This window comes from Arachis hypogaea, chromosome 15 (assembly GCF_003086295.3).
Source record: "Arachis hypogaea cultivar Tifrunner chromosome 15, arahy.Tifrunner.gnm2.J5K5, whole genome shotgun sequence".
Classification (NCBI taxonomy): domain Eukaryota; kingdom Viridiplantae; phylum Streptophyta; class Magnoliopsida; order Fabales; family Fabaceae; genus Arachis; species Arachis hypogaea.
Window position 1 is genome coordinate 7852690 of NC_092050.1, and position 26102 is coordinate 7878791.

General features: G+C 35.1%; 2 protein-coding genes and 1 long non-coding RNA gene across 4 annotated transcripts; 1 reads left to right on the top strand and 2 right to left on the bottom strand.

Moving 5' to 3' along the window:
• Nucleotides 1-3681: 3681 nt before the first annotated feature.
• On the bottom strand, nucleotides 3682-7141 carry LOC112748529 (uncharacterized). Its single transcript, XM_072218537.1, has 4 exons — nucleotides 6813-7141; nucleotides 6617-6664; nucleotides 4108-5798; nucleotides 3682-3998 (listed from the first exon to the last, which is right to left on the bottom strand). Exons 1-3 carry the CDS (start codon nucleotides 7011-7013, stop codon nucleotides 5733-5735), a joined length of 315 nt encoding a protein of 104 aa, XP_072074638.1. The 5' UTR covers nucleotides 7014-7141; the 3' UTR covers nucleotides 3682-3998; nucleotides 4108-5732.
• A 1058-nt stretch (nucleotides 7142-8199) lies between these two features.
• LOC140179583 (uncharacterized) lies at nucleotides 8200-14940 on the bottom strand. 2 transcript variants are annotated; one of them, XR_011873111.1, is made up of 4 exons: nucleotides 14256-14938; nucleotides 13911-14065; nucleotides 9594-9794; nucleotides 8200-8850 (listed from the first exon to the last, which is right to left on the bottom strand). It is a non-coding gene; the product is annotated as an uncharacterized lncRNA (long non-coding RNA). The 2 variants fall into 2 exon arrangements; XR_011873112.1 differs by lacking the exon at nucleotides 9594-9794 and having other exon boundaries at nucleotides 14256-14940.
• Nucleotides 14941-15095: 155 nt separating this feature from the next.
• LOC112748531 (uncharacterized) lies at nucleotides 15096-19126 on the top strand. Its single transcript, XM_072217685.1, is given in 10 exon segments — nucleotides 15096-15559; nucleotides 15663-15725; nucleotides 15897-15981; nucleotides 16240-16305; nucleotides 16472-16674; nucleotides 16677-16880; nucleotides 17819-17931; nucleotides 18017-18086; nucleotides 18515-18600; nucleotides 18684-19126. Coding segments are annotated over 10 exon segments (1272 nt in total). The 5' UTR covers nucleotides 15096-15220; the 3' UTR covers nucleotides 18727-19126.
• Nucleotides 19127-26102: the final 6976 nt, after the last annotated feature.

The window sequence follows — 26102 nt, forward strand, 5'->3', positions numbered from 1 at the left end:
TATCTATCAATTTTAGGATAATCCTTTGTGTTAGGACAGTCACGCGTATACTAGTTTGACTCTAGGCCTACAATCTCAATCCTCCTATGACTAGAACCTTAGTTCTATAGCATTCAAATAGCCACAATAGCCAAACACAGATAAATAACAAAATACAATCACCCAACACAATAACAAAGATTATGCAACAAATAATATAATGTATGTTTGTCCTAGCCTCCTAGGCAGACCATAAACTCACGTGTCAATGACTACTTACAATCCAACATTACCTAAGACCAAGCCTAAATATAACTTTTCATTTGTATCCGTTAAGCATGCGTAATAAGATGGATAAAATTATAACTCTAGCCTGATATTTGACAATTATCACAGAATTTGATGTCATAATATGCTTACAATGAAAAACAATGTGTACTCAAATAAAATTTAACAGTTTTAAAAATTTTACCCTTATAATTTGAGCGTTAAGTTGGTAAGGTTTATATCTTATTTAAGTTCTTTAGGTTTTTTTGTTTTTTTGTAAGGAATCCTTTTATCTTTATCTTGGCAAAAAAAATCATTTAGTTATTTTTTATCTTAAATTATCATTTTGTCTTTAGTCTTTTATAAAAATGACTCTTCTGTTCTTTAGAGTTTGCAATTACCATTTTGTTCTCAACCTTTTATAAAAAGGAAGTACTAAATTGGTTCCCTAAGTTTGGGCGTAATTCTGTTTTAGTCCTTAAGGTTTAAAGTGTCCTATTTGAATCTAAAAAAGTTTTAATTAGCATCAATTTAGTCCCACAGTGAGGCCAAACTTAAATAATTAACGGAATGTCCTACATAACAACAGTACAAGAACAAAATCGATAATTTGGAGAACAAGTACAAGCTCCAGAGGCACAAAATTAACCGTTGATGCATCAATACATTTATTTATTATTTTTTTTATAATATAAATAAAAAATTTTCTATAGAACTAAAGAAAATGATAAATAAATGTATTGATGCATTAACGGTTGATCTAGAGCTTGTACTTATTCTCCAGATTATCGATTTTATTCTTGTACTGTTGTTATGTAGGACATTCCGTTAATTATTTAACTTTGACCTCAATGTAGGATTAAATTGATGCTAAATGAAACTTTTTTGAATTCAAATAGAACACTTTAAACCTTAAGGATCAAAACAGAATTACATCCAAACTTAGGAACCAATTTAGTACTTTACCCTTTATAAAATAACCTTTGTATTCTTTGGACATCAAAATTGTCATTTTGTCTTTGATCTTTTATTAAATGACTTTTATACCCATTAAGCTTGAAATTTACCTTATTATTCTTAAATTTTTTCTTAAAAACCATTTTGCTGCTCCTTAATCTCATAATTACATTTTTACTGTTTATCTTTATCTTAATGGTCTTCATGTCCTCAAATTTTAATATAATTTTTTTATCTTTAAACTTTCTCATAATTACTATTTTATCTCTGATCTTTTTAACATAATTACTATTTTATCTTTGAATTTATCATAAAACTATTTTGCCCTAAGTTACTAATTTATTCCTATATTTTCTTTAATTTATATTTTGTCTCGAAACTTTTATGAAATTATATTTAACTCCTAACCTCCAATTATTTACGTTTTTATCCCTTTAACTCCTTATATTTACAATTTTTATCTTAGTAATTTATTACACTTTTGTCCTCTTTGCTATTAATATATTCATTTGTTGCCTAGTTAATTCTTATACCTTCTTTTTCTTTACTTTTACTAATAAAGTTTTAGGACACGTTAGCTAAATTTTCTTTTAACTTCTTTTAACTTTCTTAAATTACAATTTGACTCTTAGATAATATTTTAATAAAGACTTTTAAACACTTTTTTTTTTTGTGATTTTTAATCTTTCTCTCATTCTTTTACTTCAGGACCCATTCTTAAAAAGAGTTAAGATTTAAGCTCTTAAAATATCTCTTAAGAGATAATTATCAAAAGCGATAATTATTCGAACATCAGTTTTTACTTTTTACTTTATTTAATTAGTTCTTTTATATACCAGTGTTAATGATCTTGGTATAATAAACGATCTCAACGATAAAATATTTCTAAAATATTTTGGTACAATTTATTTGAGCAATGAATATTAATAAAAATTTGTACCGATTGAATTTAGACCGGATAAATATGTGATCTAAAAAAATTATTTTACCATTCGCTAATAAAATAATATTTTTATAAATAATAACTAATTTTTTTTTATTTTTGATACGGATACACCTCGTTAAACGGAATCAAATTATAATACATAAATTTTTTTAATTTTAATCATAGAAAATTCTAAAATTTTGTGATAAGAAATATTGAGTTGTGTTGCATTTTGAATGATAGCAGACATCAAATTCACATTTTAAAAAGTCATGAAGAAATTTTTTTCTCTAGATCTATGTTTATTTGTTTATATAAATTATATTTACTAAATTTTACAAAAACGTTTATTATGGGTAAATCTAACAGATAAATTTTGAGGATGATTTTGAGGGATAATTTTTATTTGAATAATGCTAGATAACTAATAATTTATTTGAACAACATGAATAACAGATTTTAAAATTGGCCCATTTTAACTAAAAGACACTACAGTCCCTAATTTAATGTCACTAATTAAATTTAAGATTAATTTACTCTTTTAATCATATTATTTATATTGTTTAATAATGTTGTTGGTTACCTATACTTTTCTTTTTATTTTCTATCTTATTTATCGGTGCATCAATTTTAAAGGACATTGTACACATATTTTAAGGATAACGTATATTTTTTTATATTTAGTGTTTATGTATTTTTTTAAAAATATTTTTAATATTTTTAATTTCATTCAATTTTGTCTATGATATTTTTGATTGTGTCAAAATTACTTTTGGATGTTAACTCTATCTAAAAGGTTAGAAACAAAATTTAAAAACATTCAGAAATATTTTTAACACAAATTAAAAATATTAAGAACAAAATTAAATAAATAAATAAAAAATGTTAGAAAATAAAATAAATGAAACTAAACATTAGAAGTATTTTTGAAAAAAAATTCACAAATGTTAAGAATAAAAAGCATATTTTATCTATATTTTAAATAGGGGTGTTTATGGTTTGGTTAATCTAAAAATCAAACCAGTTTTTTGATTAATCAAAAATATAGTCTTGATTATTAACCAAATTGATTTTACATTATAAAACTGGTTATTAACCGGTTAGTAAAATTTAAATCAGTTTTTAATCGGTTTTAAAAAATAATCAGTTTTTACACCAAAAAACTGGTTTTTATACCAAAAAATTGATTTTTAAACTTAAAAATTATTTTTTACACAAAAATTAATTTTTTCACATACAAAAATCCAAATTTTTACTTTTTTTTAAATTAATTTTTTTAATCTAAAAATAAATTTTTTTCTTTTTAAATAATACAGGTAACATTTGTAAATAATGAAATCCCTTCTATTATAAATAGTAATTACTTTTCTAAACTTTAGGTGGCAACATTTATCATATACACCAAAAACAAAGAATGTATAAGGCACATTAGGATCAAACCCTTCATTTCCAATGGCACTTCAAAAGACCTATTCAATGATGGAAATTTTCTCCTGAGCCAAAGAAACGATGCAAAATTCCAACAGCATCCCCAAACTATACAAGAAATTCACTGTGGATATAATCCCATTGAGGCTAAAAAATGACATTCCAACTGCTATAATTGTTGACACCAATATCCCCATCCAAAAATGACATTGCAACTGCTATAAGGTGTGCTTCAAACAAACCAACATAAACATAAGCATAAACATAAACATAAACATAAGCAAGTCTAATCATATATGGAAAAACAATTCTAATATCTTTACCACCTAAGTGTTTAGAACATAACTAAAAAAAACATAAACAATTAAGACTTTCTAGTCATCTTCAAGCGCAATTGAACCTGGATCCACTGAACAAGTAATGTCCTCTGATAAAATCAAATCTGCACAAAAAAATAATTATAAATTTAAAAAAATTATAAAGACTAACGGAATAATTTAATTAATTTTATTCATCATTTGAATCTACATAATTAATTTTATTCAATTTACCTTGCTTGACCTTTTCAAGCTCTTCGAAATTCTCAGGTGCAAGAGAAGAGAAAAAGTCTCCTTTAAGCCAATCTTCGGTACATACAAGGGCTAGCTTCTACCATCTTAGGAGTCAATGAGCTATGATATTGATCGATGATTCTTCCCCCATACTAAAAGCAGATTCGGAAACTACTGTTGAAACTGGTATAGCCAATATGTCCCGTGTCATATTTGCTAGGACGGAAAACCGATTCGAGTTAACCTTCCACCATCCTAGAATATCCAAAGGCTTATCATCTGGCTCACAGTCTTCATTCAAATAACGATCAAGCTCAGATTTAAGATTGGATTTGCAACCGGTTGATCGACGATATAACCCCATATCATAAATGTCTTTGGCTTTATCACTTGCACTCGGTTGGGAGAGGGTATCATCTTGGTTTTCTTCATCTGCACCTTGATATAAATTATAAAGTGAATGAAGACAAGAAGACAACTTTGTCTTCAATTCACCGCCCACTTTCACACCAAAAGAATTAACTAGGCACCACTCAACATAATCTAACTTATGGCAAGGATCTAGAACTACGGCAATTAACAACATGTTAATAGTTTTTGCATTTTTCCAATACCTGTTGTATTTTGCTTTCATCTTACTTGCCATAAGACTTATGCTCAAATCATCATCATCACGATATTGTTGAATCCTCCTTCCAAGAGCAAACACTTCTTTCATGTATAAATTACTAGTGACATAAGAGGATCAAGAGATGCGAAGTGTAGCATCGTAAAACATCTCTAAAAACGGTAAGACAGACTTAGCATAATCCCAATCTTGAATTGAAGGTACCCCTCGTCCCTTGTATAATTCTTCAACAAATTTTTTGTCTTGCATCTCTAATAGCTCAAATGCCTTCTGATGTTTTAAGGCTGCTACTAACATTAAGTATGTAGAGTTCCATCGCGTTTCAACATCTATGCAAACAAGACTCTTATGTGGAATATTCTCTTGTGCAATACATGCCTTGAACCTAGTTAATCTTGAATTTGAGGATCTAACATACTTCATAGCGTCCCAAATTTTGGTGACTGAATCATCAATCTTCTTCAATCCATCCTTCACAATCGGGTTTAAAATATGCGCACAACACCGCATATAGAGATACTCTCCATTCAAAACTGAACTCTTTCAAAAAATCAGCCTTCTTTATAAATACATAACTCCTACATTGTTAGACGATGCATTATCAACTGTCAAACTTAAGATCTTGTTCAACTTCCAGCTATTCAAGCAAGCTTCAACATTTTGAGCCATAATCTCTCTCGTGTGGCCGGTGACTTGGCAAAAATTTAGTATTTTCTTTTGCAATTTTCAGTCCACATCAATAAAATGAACAGTCAAACATATATACGCCACATTCTGACACGAACTCCAGTTATCAGTTGTAAGATAAACTCTTCCTCCGTATTTGGAAAAGTATCTTTGAAGTTGAACCTTCTTTGTTTCATAGAGCATCAAGATGTCACGTGCCAATGTAATACGTGAAAGAGTGTTGAATCCTGGTTGCAGAGCCACTGAATATTATTTAAAACCTTGACTTTCTACAATAAAAAAGGAAGCTCCTCACAAACAAACATTGATATCATTTTTTCCCGGGCATATTCTGCATCAAACCTACCCACTTGTGCTTCTGGGCTAGGCGATGTGCCTGTTTTAGTGAACAATTAAAAAAAAGAGTCAAGGATGCATTCATCTAGTAAAGAAAATGAGGATGGACGATCACGGGGTAAGAAAAGTCTGAAGTTTAATTTGTTTCGGAAAATTTTTTTTCTTGCCGTATTTCCTTTTCTTTTTTATAAGTCATATATCTAATTATGATTTTTCTTCTTGCTAACTTGAATCTCAGCACACCAAATGTTCATGTCTTTCCCATTCCCACCACCACACTCCCACACCACAACCAACTTTCCACCCAAATCAGCCATGGTAGCACCACACAGAAATGTGAAAAGTGAAAACTATTAAACCCAAAAGAAGAAGTGGCTACCACCTCCAACCCATTCCTCCAAGAAACAACAATATTCCCACATTACAGCAAAAAAGAAAAAGCAAAAAGTACCATAACCCTCTTAACTCTTTGTAGAAATTAATGGTTAGCATTATACATGTAGTGGTTAGCATTATACATGTAGTGATTAGTTTACTTGAGGTGTAATGTACTAATACAAATAGATTAAATTGAACAATGTAAAACAAGAATGCAGGACCAAAATCAAAGGAGATGAACAAAAATCCATATTATTTCTTTTGGTAAACCAATCAAAGCTCAACATATTCAATGCACTAGGTGTATGATCCACGACATTGACAATGTAGTTCAGATATCATAGATTATATTCATTCATTAGAAAGTGAACCACAGTGAAGAAGAACAGATAATTAGAACAATAATTCTCAATTCAAATAATATAAATAAATTAAGTCCTAATTAATCAAAAAGTAAACCACAGTGAAGAAAAAACTTACAGCAGGATCCATTGAAATGAAGAGTTCAATATTGAGAGACTTTAAAATCTGCACATTTTCAATCCATTGAAATGAAGAAGTCAGAAGTATACTAATGAAGGTAAAAACAGAACGAATCCACAAAATAGAAAAAACCCAGATAACAAACTCAGGAGAAAACTCAGAACTCAGAACCAAGGGCAAGGAGGAGGCTGACCTGAAATGTTGAGTTCCGGCAAGCCACTGACGAAAGAAGAAGAGAACCGAAAAAGAGAGATACTACGGTGGCAAGAATGGGAGGTCGAGGCAGAGAGACAGAGTCGCGAATCAAAGTGAAGTCTCGAAGAGGCAGAGGTCCGACGAACCACCGGCGAGAAGCAGAGGTGAAGAATTGTTGACGGTAGTCGGCGGCGTACATAGGAGAAGCGGCGAAGAGTGAGTTCGAAGAGGCGAAGTGATTTTTGAAATTAGGCTTTGAAATTAGGTTTTCTTTTAATTTGGCTTTGGTTTTGGTTAACCGGTTAAAAACCGGTTTTTTTAATTTGATTTTGGTTAACCAATTTTAAAAAATATGGATATGATTTTAAAATTATTTTATTAAATTGATTAACCAAAATGTGGTTATGGTTTTTTAACCGGTTAACCATATTTTGGTTAATTTTTGTACACCCCTAATTTTAGATATATATGAAGGGAAAACACTTTTTTTCCTCTCCATGTGTGTATATTATTTTTGTTTGAGCTTTTTGTTGTTGGTCTTGATCTTTGCCTTTTTTTTTATAGACACGAGATATTGTGATTCTTTTGTTTTTTGTGTAGACTAAGGCTGAAAGTGGGTCGAGTTGAGCTGAGCTAGACCAAGCTCAAGTTCGACTCATGAAAATTAAGCTTGGCTCACAATTCGACTCATTAACAATCGAGCTTATTTTGTAAGCTCAACGAAAGCTCATGAGTTGGCTCAAATAATAGGAATATAATCTATAATTCTCTATCAATAAATTATAACTTATATATATTAAAAAATATTAAAAAAAGATAAATTTTATATATTGTCTATCTATTAATTATACATTTTTTATTTATGTCCTACATCAAAATTATATATAAAATTTTAAATAATTAAGAATATTAATATATATGTAAAATTATATATTACTATTATATATATATATATATATATATATATATATATATATATATATATATATATATATTAATACGCATATCCTATATGCATTTAATCTATACTTTTAATATTATATATAATCGAGCCAGTTCATGAGCTAATGAGCTGAGCTTATCCAAGCTCAAGCTCGGCTCACCAACTCACAAGTTCAGTTTATCAAGCTATTAACGAGTCGAGTTCAAACTGGCTTGACTCACTTCCAGCCCTAGTGTAGATTGTAAATATTTTGAATTGTAACAAATGTTAATGCTTTTTAAAAAAAATTAACGAGTGTAGTATTTTTTGAATTTTAAATAAAACTTAAATTCTAAATCTTAAACCTTAAATTTTGAACCCTAAAATCGAAATTTTAAACTCTAAATCCTAAACTATGAACGCAAAATTCTAAATGCTAAATTTTAAATTTGAGTCATTAATATAAAATATAATAAATAAAAAAATTAAAATTTATTTAATTAACAAGAAATACAACACTTCTCATTTAGCAAGGAATGTTTAAGGATCATCAGTAAATAATTGATTAACAAAAATAAGAATCTCTTTTAGGATGGGCTTTGTAATGTGATGATCCATTGCTACCTAATCCGTAGCCTTAACCCATAACTTTCTCAGCAGAAAACGAAACCCGCTAACTCCCTGATAAAAAGTCGCCAACTCCAAAAACAGTTCCGACCGCCTTAATTCTCTCAAGGAGAATCTTCCTCTGTTAATGAGAGTCTTTAGTTCATCTCTCATTCAGTACGACAATTTTGTTTTTTCTACCCTTGTATCTCTAGACATGGCTCAAGAAGAAGATCAGTCGTTCAATGGTGAAGTGGTTCGTCTCAATCCAGAATATGAAGATAGCTTCATTGAAGGAAATTTGCATATGGTGGGCAAGATTATCCCTGACAAAAAAGTTAGCTTCAGGACGTGCAAAGCAGCACTTCTGGGAATTTGGGAGAATCCGAAAGGAGTAGCGATTTCAAATGTCGGCAGAAACAAAGTTCTCATCAATTTCAGGGATGCTAGCAAGGGTGTTTAGATATGCAAAGCTGGACCTTGGAGCATCAGAGAAAATCTTCTCAACCTGCAGTTTTGGAATGGCAGACAGTCAGAATACGATGTCGATCACAAATATATCAAATTATGGGTACAAATACATGGGCTTCCGCTTCATTACATAATGACCAGAACTGCTAAAATTATTGGTAGAAGACTAGGTGTTGTGATGGAAACAGAAAACCTACGATGGAACAACATCCTTCAGAGAACCTTTTTGAGGGTTAAGGTAACTTTGAATGTCACTAAGCCTTTACCTACTGGTTTTTGGCTAGCAAGAGAAAATCTTCATGATCTGTGGGTTGACCTGAAATATGAAAGGATTTAGGATAGCTATTGCCTAAACTGTGGAATCCTTGGTCAAAATAAGAAGGAGTGCAAAAATCCAATGGCAACTGCTTGTTGGGACCCATTGAAACCAAGGTATGCTCTGGGATTGGGGGTCAATAGAGCTAAGGCCATTTCAGTTATAGGTGCAGAGCAGCGACAAGATAAGGAAAACAGGGATCTGTGGATGATAAACTAGCGTGTGAAGGTGAGCATGGAAAAATGGAGACTTCGGAGGAGAATTGGGTAGATGAAAGCTGTACGGGTAACAGAGCAGGGAGAGGGTTTTAGAGAATTTTTTAGTGTAACCTGGAGCAACAAAATATCCTACTTAGAGAGATCCAGGGTTCTAGGAAGCAGCTCAACGATGAATCAGTTAGTTTGTCAACCAGGCATGATATTTCTGAAGAGAAACATTCAAGTTTGGGTGAGATGCCAGCTAACCTTATCAACAGGATGAGGAAAGGGAAGGATAAGCTCCAAGTGGCAGGATAAGTGAATTCGGAAGTCGGGCACAATGATGCGGGGCGTCTAGACCTTGCACAAGCCAATGAAAATAATGAGGCTCTACCTTCTCTCATGAGAACAACAAAGAATGAGGTCAACCTAGCTGGGCTGATGGTTACTGAGGAAGAGCCACGACACCTACAGGTAAAGGAAGGAGGCAATGATAATAACAGGCGTTTAACAATCAGAGAAGAGTTGAACATGCTTTTTGGCAAGAAGGGGACTCAGCAAAACCATCAACTTAACGACGAAATGCTGGAACCAACAGTAAGGGGGCAGAATGTATAAGTAAGAATGCAGATCAGCTGTGGAGCTACAGGAAAAAACCAAAAATGAAAAGAATTGTCACTGCAGGTACCAGAACCATGATTCAGAGGATGGAAAATGGGGAAAGGTATTTTGTAGAACTAGCAGAGGATCAGCAAGAAATGGAAGCGGATAGCATTGCAAAGTCTCAGCAGAGGAATGATTTCAAGTGGGCTTTGGAGCTGGCTTACAATTTAGGAATGCATCTGAACCTCAAAAGGAAGAGAGACTTGAGCATCAATGTAGATTATGTAGAGGAAAGGAAGGAATCTAACGAAATTAGTATGCAACAACCAGGTAAGAAGTACAAAAATGATGCTGAAACAAACATGGCTGAGGAGGCGGGCCTTGACATGCCCCACCATCATCCATGATTGTTGTCAGCTGGAACTGTCAAGGAATGGCGGCCCCTTCGACAGTACATGAATTGAAAAGTATCTAAAAATATCACAGGCTGTCCATTTTGTTCCTTATGGAGACCAAAACTAGTAAACCAAGTTGTGATAGAATTAGGAGTAAGTTATGTTTTGATAACATGTTTTGTGTAAAGTCCCGGAGGCTATCCGGGGGACTTTGTATCTTTTGGAAGAGTAATGTAAATATTCATGTTTATGCTTGGTGTGATAATTTTATTAAAACTAAAGTTAGCAGTGGCAGTGATATGGATTGGGAGGCTACTTTTGTTTATGGTCATCCAGATTACAAGAAAAGGAAGGAGTTATGGAAGGAATTAACTGTTGTGAATAGTAATTTGGCACAGCCAAGAGTGTTGATCGGGGACTTTAATGACGTAATTTCACAAGATGAGAAGGTAGGTCTGCATCCTAAACCGAGTAATCAGATTGTAGCTTTCAGGAATTTTGTACATGAGAATGCTCTCTTGGATTTGGACCTTCAAGGGATGAAATACACGTGGTTTAGTAATCCAAGGAATGGTTGTGTCACTAAGGAAAGGCTAGATAGGGTTCTTGTCAACTGGGAATGGAGAAAAGCGTTCCAACATGCCACACTCTCAGCCTTACCACCTATTAGTTCAGATCATACTCCTCTAGTTCTCAATGTTAATCCTAGAGGTAGAAGGAGTAAAAATTTTAAATTTGAGGCATTTTGGGTGGACCATGCTGAATGCGACACTGTTCTTAGGAGAGGATGGAGCAGTTCTGGCAACTCTGGGGCTGATCACTGGACTAATCTGAATTGAAGGATACAAAATTATAAGAAGGAATTGGTCAAATAGAGTAGAGTCAGTTTTAAGAGGGCATATGTTAAAATAGGAAATTTAAAGCTCTGCCTCAAATAATTCTAGGAAGCTGATTATACAGAGACTCAGCAGGAGGAGATTAACAGACTTAAATTGGAAATCACCAGATTATGGAGACAAGAGGAGAAATATTGGGGTCAGAGATCGAGGGTAAAGTGGTTAAAATTTGGGGACAAGAATACATCCTTCTTCCATGCCTCTACCATCCAAAGAAGAGATAGAAATAGGATAGAGAGATTAAAGGACTCTACAGGAAATTGGGTGTGTGGGAAAAGGAAAATTCTCAACCTAACAGCAGGTCACTTTCGGGATCTTTTTAAGGCATCGGAGCATTTAGATATGACTGCTTGCATTCGCCATATTCCTGTTAGAGTGACTGAGGATATGAATGAGGAGCTCATGAAGGAGATTACAGATCAGGAAATCAAAGAGGCTACTTTCAGTCTGGGAAGTCTTAAGGCATCAGGACCAGACATTTTAAATGGTCTCTTCTATCAAAAGTATTGGATAATTGTTGGTAAAGAGGTTTGTGATGTTGTTAAGAGTTTTTTTCACGATGGGAATTTACCAAGTAGTGTTGGAGAAACCTTTATAGTTTTGGTTCCTAAGACTAATCATCCGGAAACCCTTAATCAGCTTAGGCCGATCACCTGCTGCAAGTTTATTTATAAGATTATTTATAGAGTGTTGGTTATTAGGCTTAGGAAAATAATTGATAAAATCATATCCCCCATCCAGAGTGCTTTTGTGGGAGGACACCTGATTCAAGATAACTTGGTTATAGTGCAGGAAATGTTCCATGGTTTGAATAGTATGCCTGCAGGAACTTAGCTATTAAGATTGATATGAATAAAGTTTATGATAGGATGGAGTGGTCATTCTTAGAAGCAACTCTAAGGGCCTTTGGGTTTAACATGCACTGGATAAATATGTTGATGAAATGTGTGAGCCAAGTAAGTTATAAGATTAAGATTGATGGAATTTTGTCGACGACCATTGAGCCGCAGAGGGGTCTTAGGCAGGGGGATCCCCTATCGCCGTACCTATTTATCATAGCGGCTGAGATTTTCACCATTGTTATGGATAAGGCTAAAGAAGACGACAGAATTTCGGGAGTTATAATCGCCCCTACTGCACTAGCTATTTCACACCTCCTTTTTGCTTATGATTATATAATTTTCTTAAAAGATAGTGAGGAGAAAATCTATCAGTTCATTACCATTTTGAACATGTACACTAAAGCCTCAGGACAGTGAATCAACTTGGACAAATCTGGGATCAAGTTTGGAAACCTGATTCCAATTAGGAATAGAGTAGAGATAGAAAAGATTTTGGGTTTGTCAGCTTGGGATAAACCAGGTAAGTATCTTGGGCTTCTGGCTCACTGGAGAAGATCAAAGAATAGTGCTCTCAGTTGGATTGAAGACAGAATGGTGAATAAGCTAGGGGGTTGGAAACAAAAACTCCTTAATCAATATGGAAAAGAGGTTCTCATCAAAATTCAAATCAATAGTTCAAGCGTTACCTTCCTATACTATGAATGTGGTTCTTTTTCCTAAAGGTTTTTGTGAACGTGTTAGTAAGAAAATTGCCAAATTTTGGTGGGCGTCTTCAGGAAAGGAAAGAGATATTCATTGGAAGAGTTGGGATAAGATATGTGCCAGTAAAAAGGATGGATGTATTGGGTTCAAGGATTTAGTCAGAATATAGCACATTTGGCAAAACAAGCGTGGAAAATTTTGGAAAATCCTAATGCAATTTAGGTTCAGGTACTAAAAGCTATTTACTTTCCAAACGATGATTTTAAAGATGCTAAGACAGGAAGTGCAGCATCATGGATGTGGAAAAATATTGTTCATGGTAGGGATTTTCTTTTGAGAAATGGAAGATGGTTGATAGGGAATGGATAGCGAGTAAGAATTCTGGAAGATAAGTCAGTAATGAATATGGATAAGGAGCTTGTCGTTAGAAACCTTAATTCTAAGTTTGTGAAGGATTTGATTCTTGAAGGAGAGGGGTGGAATATGAATAAGTTAAAGATACATTTTGATGAAGCTTCGATCGATAAAATCATTAGAACCCCAGTAAGTATTTGTGGAATGGAGGATAGGCTCAGCTGGCCTTTCAGATCGGATGGCATTTACACTATCAAGACGGGATATCATGTTGCTCAGAAAATACTTATGGCAGGAAATTTGGAAATTAAGAGTTCCTCAGAAAATCAGAACCTTTTTATGGCGGACTTCGCATAACATACTACCTATTTTTGAAAATATTTTTATTAAAAAAATAAGTAACACCCCTATTTGTCCTATTTGTTTGCAGGAACCAGAGTCCACTGAGCATGCATTGCTGCTATGTCCCTGGACAAGGGCAGCTTGGTTTGGGGCCTATATTCAATGCTGTCCTACGACCCTAACAGTTTCTTCTTTTGGAAAGTGGATGATGGATCTTCTAGGAAATATAAGGCTGAATGCAGGGGTTAATTACGATCTTTACAGCAGTAAAGTTGGTTTTCTAGTTTGGGAGATGTGGAAAGCGAGAAATCTAGCCGTATATCAGAAGACCAATCCTAATCCTATATTGGTGATTCGCAAAGCTAAACTAATGGAATTGGAATTTATGGATATAACAGAGGTACCAGCAAAGGTTTCAACTAATGTAACAAGAACAGGCAGCAGGGTTACCTGGAGACCACCACTGGAAGGTTGGATCAAATGCAACATTGATGCAGCTTTTGTTGAAGCACAATCTTTGGGTGCTACGGCAGCGGTGCTCAGAGACCACAATGGTACCCTTCTCTCAGGAATTAACTCCTCCATAGTCGCCACTTCCCCATTAGCTGCGAAGGCATTAGCGGTTAGGACAGCTTTAATTATGTCACAGAATTTTCAAATGCAGAAAGTTATCATAGAATCTGATAATCAGATACTCATCCAGGCACTAAAGTCACATGCATCAATTACAGAAATTCAAGTTATACTAGAAGACATATTACATTTAGCAAGAGAGATTTCAAGTTGTGGTTTTACCTGGGTACCCAGAGAAGCAAACTCATTAGCGCATGAAGTGGCGAAGCTCATAGGTCAGGGATATCTCTGCCAAAATTGGATCACGTATAACCCACTGTCCATCAGGAACATTCTCCGAAAGGATAATTTTACTGTTTCAAGATTGGCAAACAGACCATGACTGACGGCAGGAGCTATTTGGGAGTTCAAGAGCTCTATTTACGTTGCTGTGGCGGAAACCTCTCGCTCCAGGTGACAGTGCAGAGAGCAGAGGCAGAGTTTGGAGATGACGCAAATGGGGCTACAAAGGTTGCTGCATGCCGTAGGAGTTACAAAGGCGGGCTCTTTGACTTGGATTTACAGGTTCCAGGTGGGTTGTCGGTAGTGTGTCGGATGCATGTGTGGACGACTACTCTAAAGGGTAAGAGTGCAATCGATAGGCTGTGATGGGGCGTGGCAGATGGAGTCTCATCGCAGTTAATGAGACAGTGACTCAACCTCTCGTTGGCTGCTGCTGCTGGAAGATGGGGAGCGGTGACGAGATCCTGGAGCTAACGTTGATGTAGTGGAAGCAAATCGAAAGCTCAAATTGCCCATAGAGTGGGATCGGTCTCAGACCCTACGACGGAATTGCACCGAACCGGAACAGGATTCAGGCGTCTGTAAGTATTAGACGATAGTGGCGAGGGTTCGGGCTTCATTGGGCAGCTAAGGAGGAACGACGCACAAAGAAACTTTTTGAGAATGATCTCCGGGTCGGGTGGGTCATGGGTGGTTAGCCCGTTTGTTGTGCTTTGGGCCTTTTGTGGACCGTCCAAAAAAAAAATAAACAGAAATATTTTTATTTTTAAATTGATTGATTATTGTTTTTTGATAGAGAAGAAAAAACAAGAACAGGTAGCTAGCATTCTGGTAAAGCGAAGAATTTGAGAATTTGTAATTTCTATCTTCTAGGGCTAAATTTTTGCGTGAGCTTTGAATTCGAAATGGACGACATGGCTGCGTACTACTCACAGCCCACTTATCAGTATTACCAGCACCCTCCTCCCCCTCCCATCGTCGCGGTGGTGCCTCCCCCGCCGGGAGCGGCTCACCCGCCGGCGCACCACCTCCACACGCAGTACGTGCCTCACCCGCAGACGCCGCCGCCAATGTTCGCCTCATACGGCCCTCCGATTCCTCCTCAATCCCCCGGCAACGAGGTTCGCACTCTCTTCGTGGCTGGTCTCCCCGAAGACGTGAAGCCCCGCGAAATCTACAATCTCTTCCGCGAGTTCCCTGGATACGAATCCTCTCACCTTCGAAACCCTACCAATTCCTCTCAGGTTTCATCACTACACTTTTTTTTTCTCTCACTCTCCGTTTCACGTTTCTTTTCTTTTCTTTTTTTAAATGGTTATTTTATTGATTTGTTATTACTGGTAGCAGCCATTTGCTTTTGCTGTGTTCGCCAATCAGCAGTCAGCAATCATGGCAATGCATGCTCTCAATGTAAGCATCTTAATCCTAATGTGATATTTTTTTGTGTGTGTGATTTTTTGCTTAAGTGGTAATGAAAATTCGTGTTTAGTAGTTCGGCTTGATATGTTCTTTTCATGTGGTTGCTATGTAATTGCTATCTTAAACTTCAATTGGTTTGTTTGTTTGTTTGTTTTCTTGCAGGGGATGGTATTTGATCTTGAGAAGGAGTCAACTCTTTATATTGATCTTGCAAAATCCAACTCCAGAGCTAAGCGCACAAGGATAGGTACCTAACCACCTCTTCTTTTAACCATTCAAGGGGAACAAACAAGATTATAATCCAAATATTAGCTCATATATTTCTAGTCCTTGTGGGTGCACATGCCTTTGTTAGTCAAATAACCAGAATGAAAGCATATTGGTTGAAAACGGTTATTTTTCTTTCTGATTTTTTTGGGCCCTGTCTTTAATTGAATTATTTTTATCTCTTGCATTTCGTGTACTTACAATTAAATTTTATTGATTGGCTGACCTTGACAAGCAGATGATGAGAGAGCTGGCTCAGATAAGAAAGCTAGGGATCATGGGCGACTTCAGATTCTGGTAAGATGATGTTGTTAGATTGTTTTAGTGCACAAGATGTTCTTGATGTATGTAGCTTGTGTGAACACTTTTCAGTTTAGTGTTGTGGCGTTGTTATGTGCAACTCAATGTCTAATCTCTTGCTTGGAGACCAGTTAACTACTGACCACACGAAAGACACTTTTACCTATGAGCTCACTTTGCACATGTTTTGCACTCTCCGGCACTAGCAGGTGTTAGCAGCATTCACATGCCTGGAATGGGTAATTCTGCTTTCAACACGAACACGATTGGTTATCCATCTGCACAAAGGTCATCTGCACTACTTAATCACAGCTTTATTATGTGGGAGTGGTTGCTTCTTATTCACCCAAAAATAGCACAGTTTTCGAATTGAAATGTTAGTCTAGCCTCAATTGGGGAACCCTGTCTCTACCGGAAGAAAAATACATGCATCACTATGGCATGTCATGGTTTCATTTTGTCAATAGTTCTGTTGCATTAGCATTTTGTGCTATCTCATCTTATTTGTTTATTTGTTCTTTGAGTAGTCGCGGAAATGCTGATGGTAACACTCTGAATGATGGTGTATTTGCAAATCTGGTTAGTGCTATGAAATATGAAGTACTTACTTTATCCATTTTTATACATCATCTGGAATTGTTTCTACACTATTATAGTATTATGTGCTTCAAATGGTTATACCATTTAGTTTTATTCACACTCTTGTCATCCTCTTAAGATGCATGCAAAAGTTCTATTTTTCTTAGCCTGCTATCTCCCTTATTTTTTTATTGTTATTATTAGTTATTACATTGATCTTAAGTAATAATTCAGAGACAATAGCTATTTCTCGCATGCAATTATCGATTGTGTCACTTCGTAATAAATGATCTGTGTCTTTCAATTATAGACAAATAGTATTCTATTTTTGTTGCTAGTGAGTCTTCACATGATAATTTGATCTAGTTTTTGCCCTGATTGAATATCAAGCATTACAATGGGCCTGGGGGATGTAGTCATAGGTGGAATTTTATATTGAGTATGTTGGATGATGGTAAGTTAAATTTGTAGAGTGAGTTTCTATCATAGGATTCAACAGTTGCCAATAGGAGATGCCACTTGAGCTATGCTCTTGAGTGGAAACTTTCCCTTTTATTCCAACTTTTTATAAGCTTCTTTACTCAGACAGTATAAATACTTATGATGACTGTATAATTTGGGTAAAAAAAAAAATAGGTCCTTTAGTTGATTAGCTGGTTGTTGTTCAGACTAATGCATTATGTGATTATCATGTTACTTTTCTGAAGAACACTATGAATGCCTTTTCTTCATCCCCAACATGCATCTGGCCCCATTTGTTTGCTGGTAGGAAAATGTGGGGTTGGTCACTCATATCAGCATGTTGTATTATGGTCCAATTGTTGCGTCTAATCATGCCTATTATTGTTATCTCATGCATTGGGAGCAATATTTCATTTTAAAACTGTTGCATAATGCACTTAAACTAACTGTTTTCTTTTGTATCTTTATTTGGACAGAAAAAGTGTTCAACTCCTTACATTCCACAAAATTCGACCCCATGTGCAACATTATTTGTGGCTAATTTAGGGCCATCTTGTAATGAACAAGAGCTCATGCAGGTGTTTTCTAGGTTAGTGTATATTTATCAGGTGAATGCGAATTATTTCCTATTTGTGGAGACTGTAAAAGCTGAATTTTATTTTACCTGATATCAGATACCCTGGATTTTTGAAACTGAAGATGCAGAGCACATATGGGGCTCCAGTTGCATTTGTTGATTTCCAGGTCTTCCCCCTTCTCTCTCTCTCTCTCTCTCTCTCTCTCTCTCTCTAAAATGCTTTCCCATTCGTTGCCTGTTATTTTTGTACTGCATATTTGACAATTAAACAAATGGGAGAATAGGACGTTCCTTCCTGTGTCCATTTAAAAAAGTAAATAAACATCATATGTAATGATGGTAAACACTTGAAAATCTGTTTAAAAAATGCATAAAATTAGATTCCACCCTGTTATGCCTAGATAAAATCCATGGATTGCCATGTTGGACTTAGTATGATTGTTCATAGACGTGTATGAAACAGTCTTGTAAACCATAACCCTTAAATTTCTGAATCTGATTCTACAATTCAAGGAGAAGGCAATTTCACTCCCTTGAATATTTTCCTCCGAATCCCGTTTAGTTTAGTTTCCAATCCCTGTTTGGTCATGTGCAGGATGTTAATAACTCAAGTGAGGCTCTACACAATCTACAAGGCACCATTCTTCATTCCTCAGCAGCTGGCGAGGGAATGCGATTAGAGTATCCTTTTGTCACCTCTCCTGCATATTCTTCCTTTCTCAATAATCACCAATGTTTGGTATTTGCTTAATATGGACTTTCAGATATGCAAAATCTCGGATGGGTATGCGGAAGAAGCGGAAGTAAGTTTGATAATTAAAATGTGAAAAAGGCAAAAGGCAATGTGATGGAAGAATCGCTGGTGAGAAACCCTTTTGTGTCTGGTTTGCGTTATCAATTCAACTCCGCTGACATTTTCGGGCACAAGAGCATGGAAGCAAGCTGAAATGCTAACCATTGAAAGTTAGGGCAGTGTTAGTTTCCAACCTATTATTATCTCTTCTTTTTTTTGGCGGTCCTTTTTTTGTTTTTTGGTTTTGTGGGCCCGGGGGGGAGGGGAGCGGGGTGGGACTTTAGGGTTTAGGGTGGGGACTGAAGCTGTGTTATGATGTTATGATGCTTTGTGATATTTGTAGTTCAATATAATTTTGGTCATTGGACATATAATGGCAACATTCGACATTTTATTAATATTGCATTTGCGTTACGTGCTTTATTGGCTAAATATCCAACGAGGTACGTAGTGGAATGGTGGTAGAACTAATTTTATAACTTCGTATTGTATTTTTAAATTAGTATGGTCAAATAACTTTGATTTATGATGTCTTAATAATGTTCAACTATAAAGTGTAAAAGTAATAATGTTCGAGTGCCTCATCCAATTCAGAAGTTCATAAAGCTAAACTAGCAAGTTAAACGAGTTGATTCGGTTCTTTTAAAAAAATTATTACTGTTGTAAAATAAATAAATAAGAAAAAATAAATATAAAATAAAGAGGTGTAAATAAATAATTTTAGTATTAATATTCACTACAATTAATATTTTAATATAATAGAAATTATTCATATATATATATATATATATATATATATATATATATATGTAGTAATGTATATATAAAAGAGAGAGAAGAGTATTTGATAGTATAAAAAATAAATAGAGAATTGTTATTGATTGTGTGTCATTTGCTTCATATCACGCTTCTATTTATGGTCTTTTCTTGATAAGCTCGACTTTTATATTGGAAAAGTTAGCCGTCGAAAATTGCGAAGGAAGTCACAATTCATTAAATGGGCATCTACCTATGTACATCATAACAATTACATAATTTTAGGAGTTAAGTATGATTTTGGTCTCCAAGGCTATATTTGATTGGAAAGAAAGAAATAGAAAGAAAGGAAATAGAAAAGAAAAAAAGAAAATAAAAGAAATTGAGTGGATTTTTATTTTCTTTAGATATGTTTAGATGGAAGGAAAATAAAAAAGAAAGAAATGTTATAAAAATACAATTTTACTCTTCTATTACAAAATATATTAAAAAAAATGAAAGGGTAATATTGGAAGTAAAGAGAGAAAATTAGTTTTCTCTCCATTTTTCTTTCCAATGTTGGAGAGAAAAATTTTTTCAATCCCTTTTCCTTCCTCTCTAATTTCTCTATTCAACCAAACAATGGAAAATAATCATTTTCCTTCCCATTTTCTTTTCTCTCTTTTCTTTCCTTCCATTTTCCCTTCAAACAAACATTCTAAGGTATAGGCCGAAAATATTTTTCGTCCCCAACTTTTTTTTGCATACAAAATCGTCCCTAACGTGCAACATAATTTTAAAATCGTCATTCGGACTAAAATACTCTTCTCATATTCTTCTTCATCAGAAGTAAAAACAGCACCCAGCCCATTCCCTCCTTCCTCTCCCCCACTGTCAAAATCCTCTGTCACATCATCGCCACCACTCCCTCTCACTCCATCGAAAAATCTCTCCATGACTCCTCCTTCTCTGTCACTCCCTCCAACGTTGAGCACCTAGCCTCGCAGGACCTCACCCTCGCTGTCGCTTGGCCCTTGCCCTCACGGAGCCGCAACTCACGCCCTAACCTCGCGGCACCTCGCCCTCGTATCTGTTTGGCACTCGCCCTCGCAGTGCAGAAACTCGGGCCCTAGCCTCGCCGCGACGTTCCTGGCCCACGCACTCGTGTTCCTCGTCGTCATCGAGGAGCTGGTGGTGATGATCGTGTTCCTCGCGCCGCGCCTCCCTTTCCCTTCCCTCCCTTTCTTTTTAATATTTTGTTTTGATGATGATAATGATGATGATTTTCTTATTTCTTGTTAATGATAATGGATTTGGTGATGCATTGCTGTTTTGATTTTGATTTATTTGATGTTGTTGTTGAAGGTTGTTTCTTGATGCAGATGGTGATGGAGTGGTAGTGGATGGGGTGGTGGTGGTTGTAAGAAGAGAGAGAAGGTGTATTTTTATCATTTAAAAATTAATCTGTCTAAAAAGATTATTTTAAAACTACATTGAACTTTAGAGACGATTTTGTATGTAAAAAAAGGTTAAGGACAAAAAAAATTTTTCTGCTTAAACCCTAGAGACCAAAACCATACTTAACCCTAATTTTAGTGATTTCTTTTTACTCAATATCGATATAAATAAAAAGAATTATAACACATTCATATATTTTTACAAAAATTATCTAAAATTTTAAAAATTAATATATATTATTTCGAGGGTTACCTGAAACGTTGATTTTGTCCTAAATGTGAGGTCCAGATCCCTTTGTATAACAGCGTCCGACTTGTTGATGCCGAGGTGCCGCCTGTCCTAGTTCCTCGTGAGGAGGTGGGGGGGGGTGGTACCTGCAAGAGACTCCGATGCTTAAGTTAGCAAGGACTTGAGGCAGGTCTTTTAGTAGATTCAAACGTGAGTATACCTGAGGGGTGTCAATGTATTTATAGCAGAGAGTTGATGACCACCTTTGTTGGAGTAGTTCCATCTTTCATGATGGATAATCATTCCCTTTATCTCAGAGAGTTTGTTAGGATCTATCTTTTAGGAAGATAGAGATAGTGGGAGAGATTTGGGGAGGCGATTACTTATCAAATAAGTACAAATGGGCCCTTTCGTTGTGTCCAATCTCTTAAGGAGATCGGGTATTCCGTAGAGGCCATCCTTTGGGGTGGGCCTTTTGTCTTTGTTGGGCCTAGATTTGTTTATTGGGCTAGGGTATGAACAGTGCCCCTGCTTGAGTCCTGATCCTTTTGTAGGTCAGGCTCAAGCATTCTGTGACTTCTGTTTAGATGTCGGGTGTTTTAAAGTTCTTGAAAATTTTGGCTCGCATGATCTCTTCTATGAATGGGTCTTCTCCGCCTAGAGTCCGCTTGGTTATTTCGATTGTGAAAGTCGGCTTCTAACTTCAAGAGCTTTTCTTCTAACTCCCTTCGTCACCTTACCTCTCTCCGCAGTTTTCGTTCTGCTTCCCGTTGTCGTTCCGCCTCGTACTCGAATTGTTCTAGCCGATCTCGTTGGCCTCGGACGAGACCCAGTATTTTGGCTATTTATGGGGGTTCTTCCTTTTCAGGGTGACGGACTTCCTAATGAATCCACCTTGGTTGGGGGTTTGCTGATGGCCCTTCCCCATGAGGATCATGCGTCTAGTGTGATGAAGGTAGTATAATGGCATTGTCCTCTAGTTGGGGCTCGGCTTCAGATTCAGACGCCGTGTAGCCGTCTTCATACTGGTGATTCGCCATTATCAGAAGGTGAATTCCAAGTCTCCGGCAACGGCGTTAATGTTATGAAGGTTACTTGAAATGTTGATTTGGGTCTGAACATGAGGTCTAGATCCCTTTGTATGGCAGCGTTCGACTTGTTGATGCCGAGGTGCCGCCTGTTCGAGTTCCTCGTGAGGAGGTGGGGGTGGTACCTGCAAGAGACTGTAATGCTTAAGTTAGCAAGGTTTTTAGGCAGGTTTTTTAGTAGATTCGAACGTGAGTATACCCGAGGGGTGTCAGTGTATTTATAGCAGAGATTTGATGACCACCTTTGTTGGAGTAGTTCCATCTTTCATGGTGGATAACCGTTCCCTTTATCTCGGAGAGTTTGTTAGGATCTATCTTTTAGGAAAATAGAGATAGTAGGAGAGATTTGGGGAGGCGGTTACTTATTCAGATAAGTACAAACCGACCCTTTCGCTGTGTCCAATCTCTTAAATGAGGTCAGATATTCGATAAAAATCATCTTTTAGGGTGGGCCTTTTGTCTTTGTTGGACCTAACTTTGTTTATTGGGTCAGGTTCGCTTTGACCATTAAAAGTAGGTAACCCGTTCCCCCTGTCTTTTGTGCATTCTATTTCATCGTATCCCGTTATATATATATATATACACACAAAAGAGATTTTATATATATATATATATATATATACACAAAAGAGATTATATATATAAAGGCCTAAAACGAGTCCATCTCTTTTTGTTCAATTCGAATCCATTTAACTCATAAATTAAATGAGTCTAACTAAATTGAACCACTTTTGAGACTTGATTTGATAAATTTTTTATTTTTTAAAAATAGTTTATAAAATCTGTCTTTTAAAAGCCAATTTTTTAAAAATTGTACTACCTGCATTTAGTAAAATCAAACTAAAAATGATTTTCGATAAGCACAAACATCATAATTGTGTTTAATAAAATAGCTTTTAAAAGTAAAAAGGAGCATAATATACATATATAAAATAAAAAATAATTATTTTTTTATGCTAATAATTAATAAAAAAATTTTTAGATATTTATTATTTTATATAGTTATATTAGATTTTTTAATTTTCATAAGTATAAACTAACTTTAAAAAATTTTTTTCTTAAATATTTTTAAAAATATCTCTAATTTTTAAAAATTATAAATATAAATACATAAATTTTTAATTTATCAAATACAAAATAAAATATTTATATTTTTAAAAAATAAATTTTTTTATCAAACTAAATCTAAAATAAATTGTGACCTACTTGTTGATTTTTATGAGCTATCCGAGATAACTTGCAAATTGTCGCTAGTCTTGACGGCTCTAATAAAACATCGATAAATTCATTTATTGGAAGCTAAATTTTTTAAGGATCAAAATAATTGTTTTAGTTAATTTAATCTATTGGGATGGAATTGTGAATAACAGTGAAAATAATGAACAGAATAAGGGTAGTGGTGATGGCAGATAGCTTGGAAAAAAATTAATAAAAATAGAATATGTCATTGGCGGTGGCACATTGCATGAAAGAATAATAATAACAATAAAATACTCAATCGGTGGTCGCCGATTACCAGAAATAAAAAATAGAAAGAGGAATTAATAATAACGCTATTTGACCGAGGTTGTAAACAAATAGTTAGTGTAGTGTTAACTTAACATAGCTTACAATATTTTGGTCCCTACCTCACACTCTCTGTACACAGACACACTCTAATAAATTAAAAGAAAAAAGAATGATCGTAGTTAAATAAATTCACGGTTTTGCTACCTATTTAAATATTTTTATTAATTAAATTTAATTAAATTAATTTAATTTCAATAAAAATTACTCACATTATATATATAAATTATGTATTTTTTTTGTATTTTTTTTTTGTTTTTTTATTGTCGTTCTTTTATTATTATTGTTAGTACTTAGTACTATAATTTTTTTTATTTTTTTCATCTCTTTTTTCTGATAGTTATTGATGCATGTTTTATTTTTTTATTTTTTTTATACTTATTAAAAAGGTGAAATAAGAATAATTATAAAAATGTGAAATAAAAAAGAAAAAAAGATGATAATAATAAAGAAAAAGAGAATGAGAGAGTTTTGAATTGTGAAAAATATATCAAAAGATAGTACTAAAATTTTTTAACCGTAACATAGAAATTTTTTTAATTTTTACACTAAAATTTTTTAACTGTAACACAAGTTCTTGTTAAAAGGTGAAATAAGAAAAATGATGATGATGATGATGATAATGATGATGATGATAATAATGAAGAAGGAGGAAGAGAAAAACAAAAAAAAAGAGGAAAAAAAGAAGGAAGAGGAGGAGAAGGAAAAAAAATGTAGAGGAGGTAGAGAAAGAAGAGAAAGAAAGAAAAGAGAAGGAGAAGCAGGTAGAGAAAAAAGATGATGATGATGATGATGATGATAACGACGACCACGACGACGACAATGAAGGTGAAAAAAAAAAGGAGGAAAAAGAAGTACGGGAATGAGAATGTAAAAAATGCATATATATAAATTTAATTTAGTTGGATTTGATTAAAAAAATTAATTATCAGACATTTCTAGTAACTTAATATCCTTTCTATATATAATTATTCATGAAATTTTTTCGTTCCGCTAGCATAGTTGTAAGAACCGAACCAGTAATTAAATCGGTCAACTTATTAATTCATTAGTTTACTGGTTCAACCGATAAATTACATGTTAAACCGGTAAAATCAGTGTCACGTAAATAAAAAATAGAGTAAAGGACAAATAGGTCCTAACATTTTTTTCTGCGGACATTTTTGCCCCCAAGAATTGGAAAATACATTTATATCCCTAACCTTTTCAAAACGCGGACAAATTTATCCCTCTGTTGAAGTGACTCCGTTGAACCCGACGGAAAAGTCTGATGTGACTCCCGTGGTGCTGACCTGGCCGTTACGGAGCACACGTGGCATGTAACTTTTCAAAACAGAACATATTAGTCCTCCCACACCAAAATAACGCCGTTTCACCCAGACTCCCAATCTTTCAAATTTATGAGCCATAATCCTTCGAATGCACAGAAATGGTGAAATGTGTGAAGTGGGTCATTGTCCTCAGCCACCTTCAACTCCTTCCTCAACATCTAACCAGCTCTTCAACCTGAGGCTCCAACAAGACGCCGCCAGGGTCCACGCCCTAACCTCCATTGTCGCAGCTACCAACCGGACCCACGCCAGGCCCCGTTCTCCCAGATCCGGTTCGGGTTTCAGCAGCTCAGTCATCTCGGGTCTAGCTTAAGGAAGTGGCGAGTACTTCACGCGCCTCGGGGTTAGAATCCCAGCTAGGTACGTGTACATGGTGCTTGACACCGGAAGCGACGTCGTTTGACGCCCCTCTCTGCTGCCGCCTTGACTCTTCGGATGTAATCGGAATAAGGTCTGCCAGTATCAGGTCTCCTACGATGAGGGTTCCTTCACATTCGGCTATTTCTCCACCAAAACGCTCACATTTTGAAGGAGGGTTGCGCGCGTGGCACTCGGGTGTGGTGACAACAATGAGGGTTTATTCATCGGTGCCGCTGGCTTTTGGGCCTGGGACATGGAAGGTTATCATTTCCGGCTCAAACCGAATGCCAGTTCAACCAGAAATTCTGATTGCTCCTTCAGAAGTGTGAAGTTTCAACCATAATTCTATGTTTCATTTCAAAGTTTCATATTTTTGGTATAGCTTCTGCAACTGTTAATTAAGTTCAACTTAGCTTCTTTTTTTACTTTGTGTTAAGGTGGTTAAACATTTGGTTCAAATTTCTTGAAATAGCTTTGGTAGCTTTTGATGTTTGTTTCTGCCAATTGGTGAAGCATGATATTGGTCAAGTTTTGCTTTGAGTGGTTGAACTGTATTAGTCTTTGGCATTTGATAATTTGTTGAGGAATCAACTGTATTAGTCTTCTCAAATCAGATTCTTCCTT

What these genes read in the sequence shown, in the direction of transcription:
- LOC112748529 (XM_072218537.1), bottom strand. Translation starts at nt 7,013, where the DNA reads ATGTACGCCGCCGACTACCGTCAACAATTCTTCACCTCTGCTTCTCGC. An exon ending in GCCGGAACTCAACATTTCAG is followed by an intron (nt 6,665 to 6,812) that starts GTCAGCCTCCTC and finishes GAAAATGTGCAG; the next exon opens with ATTTTAAAGTCTCTCAATAT. An exon ending in TCATTTCAATGGATCCTGCT is followed by an intron (nt 5,799 to 6,616) that starts GTAAGTTTTTTC and finishes TCACTAAAACAG; the next exon opens with GCACATCGCCTAGCCCAGAA.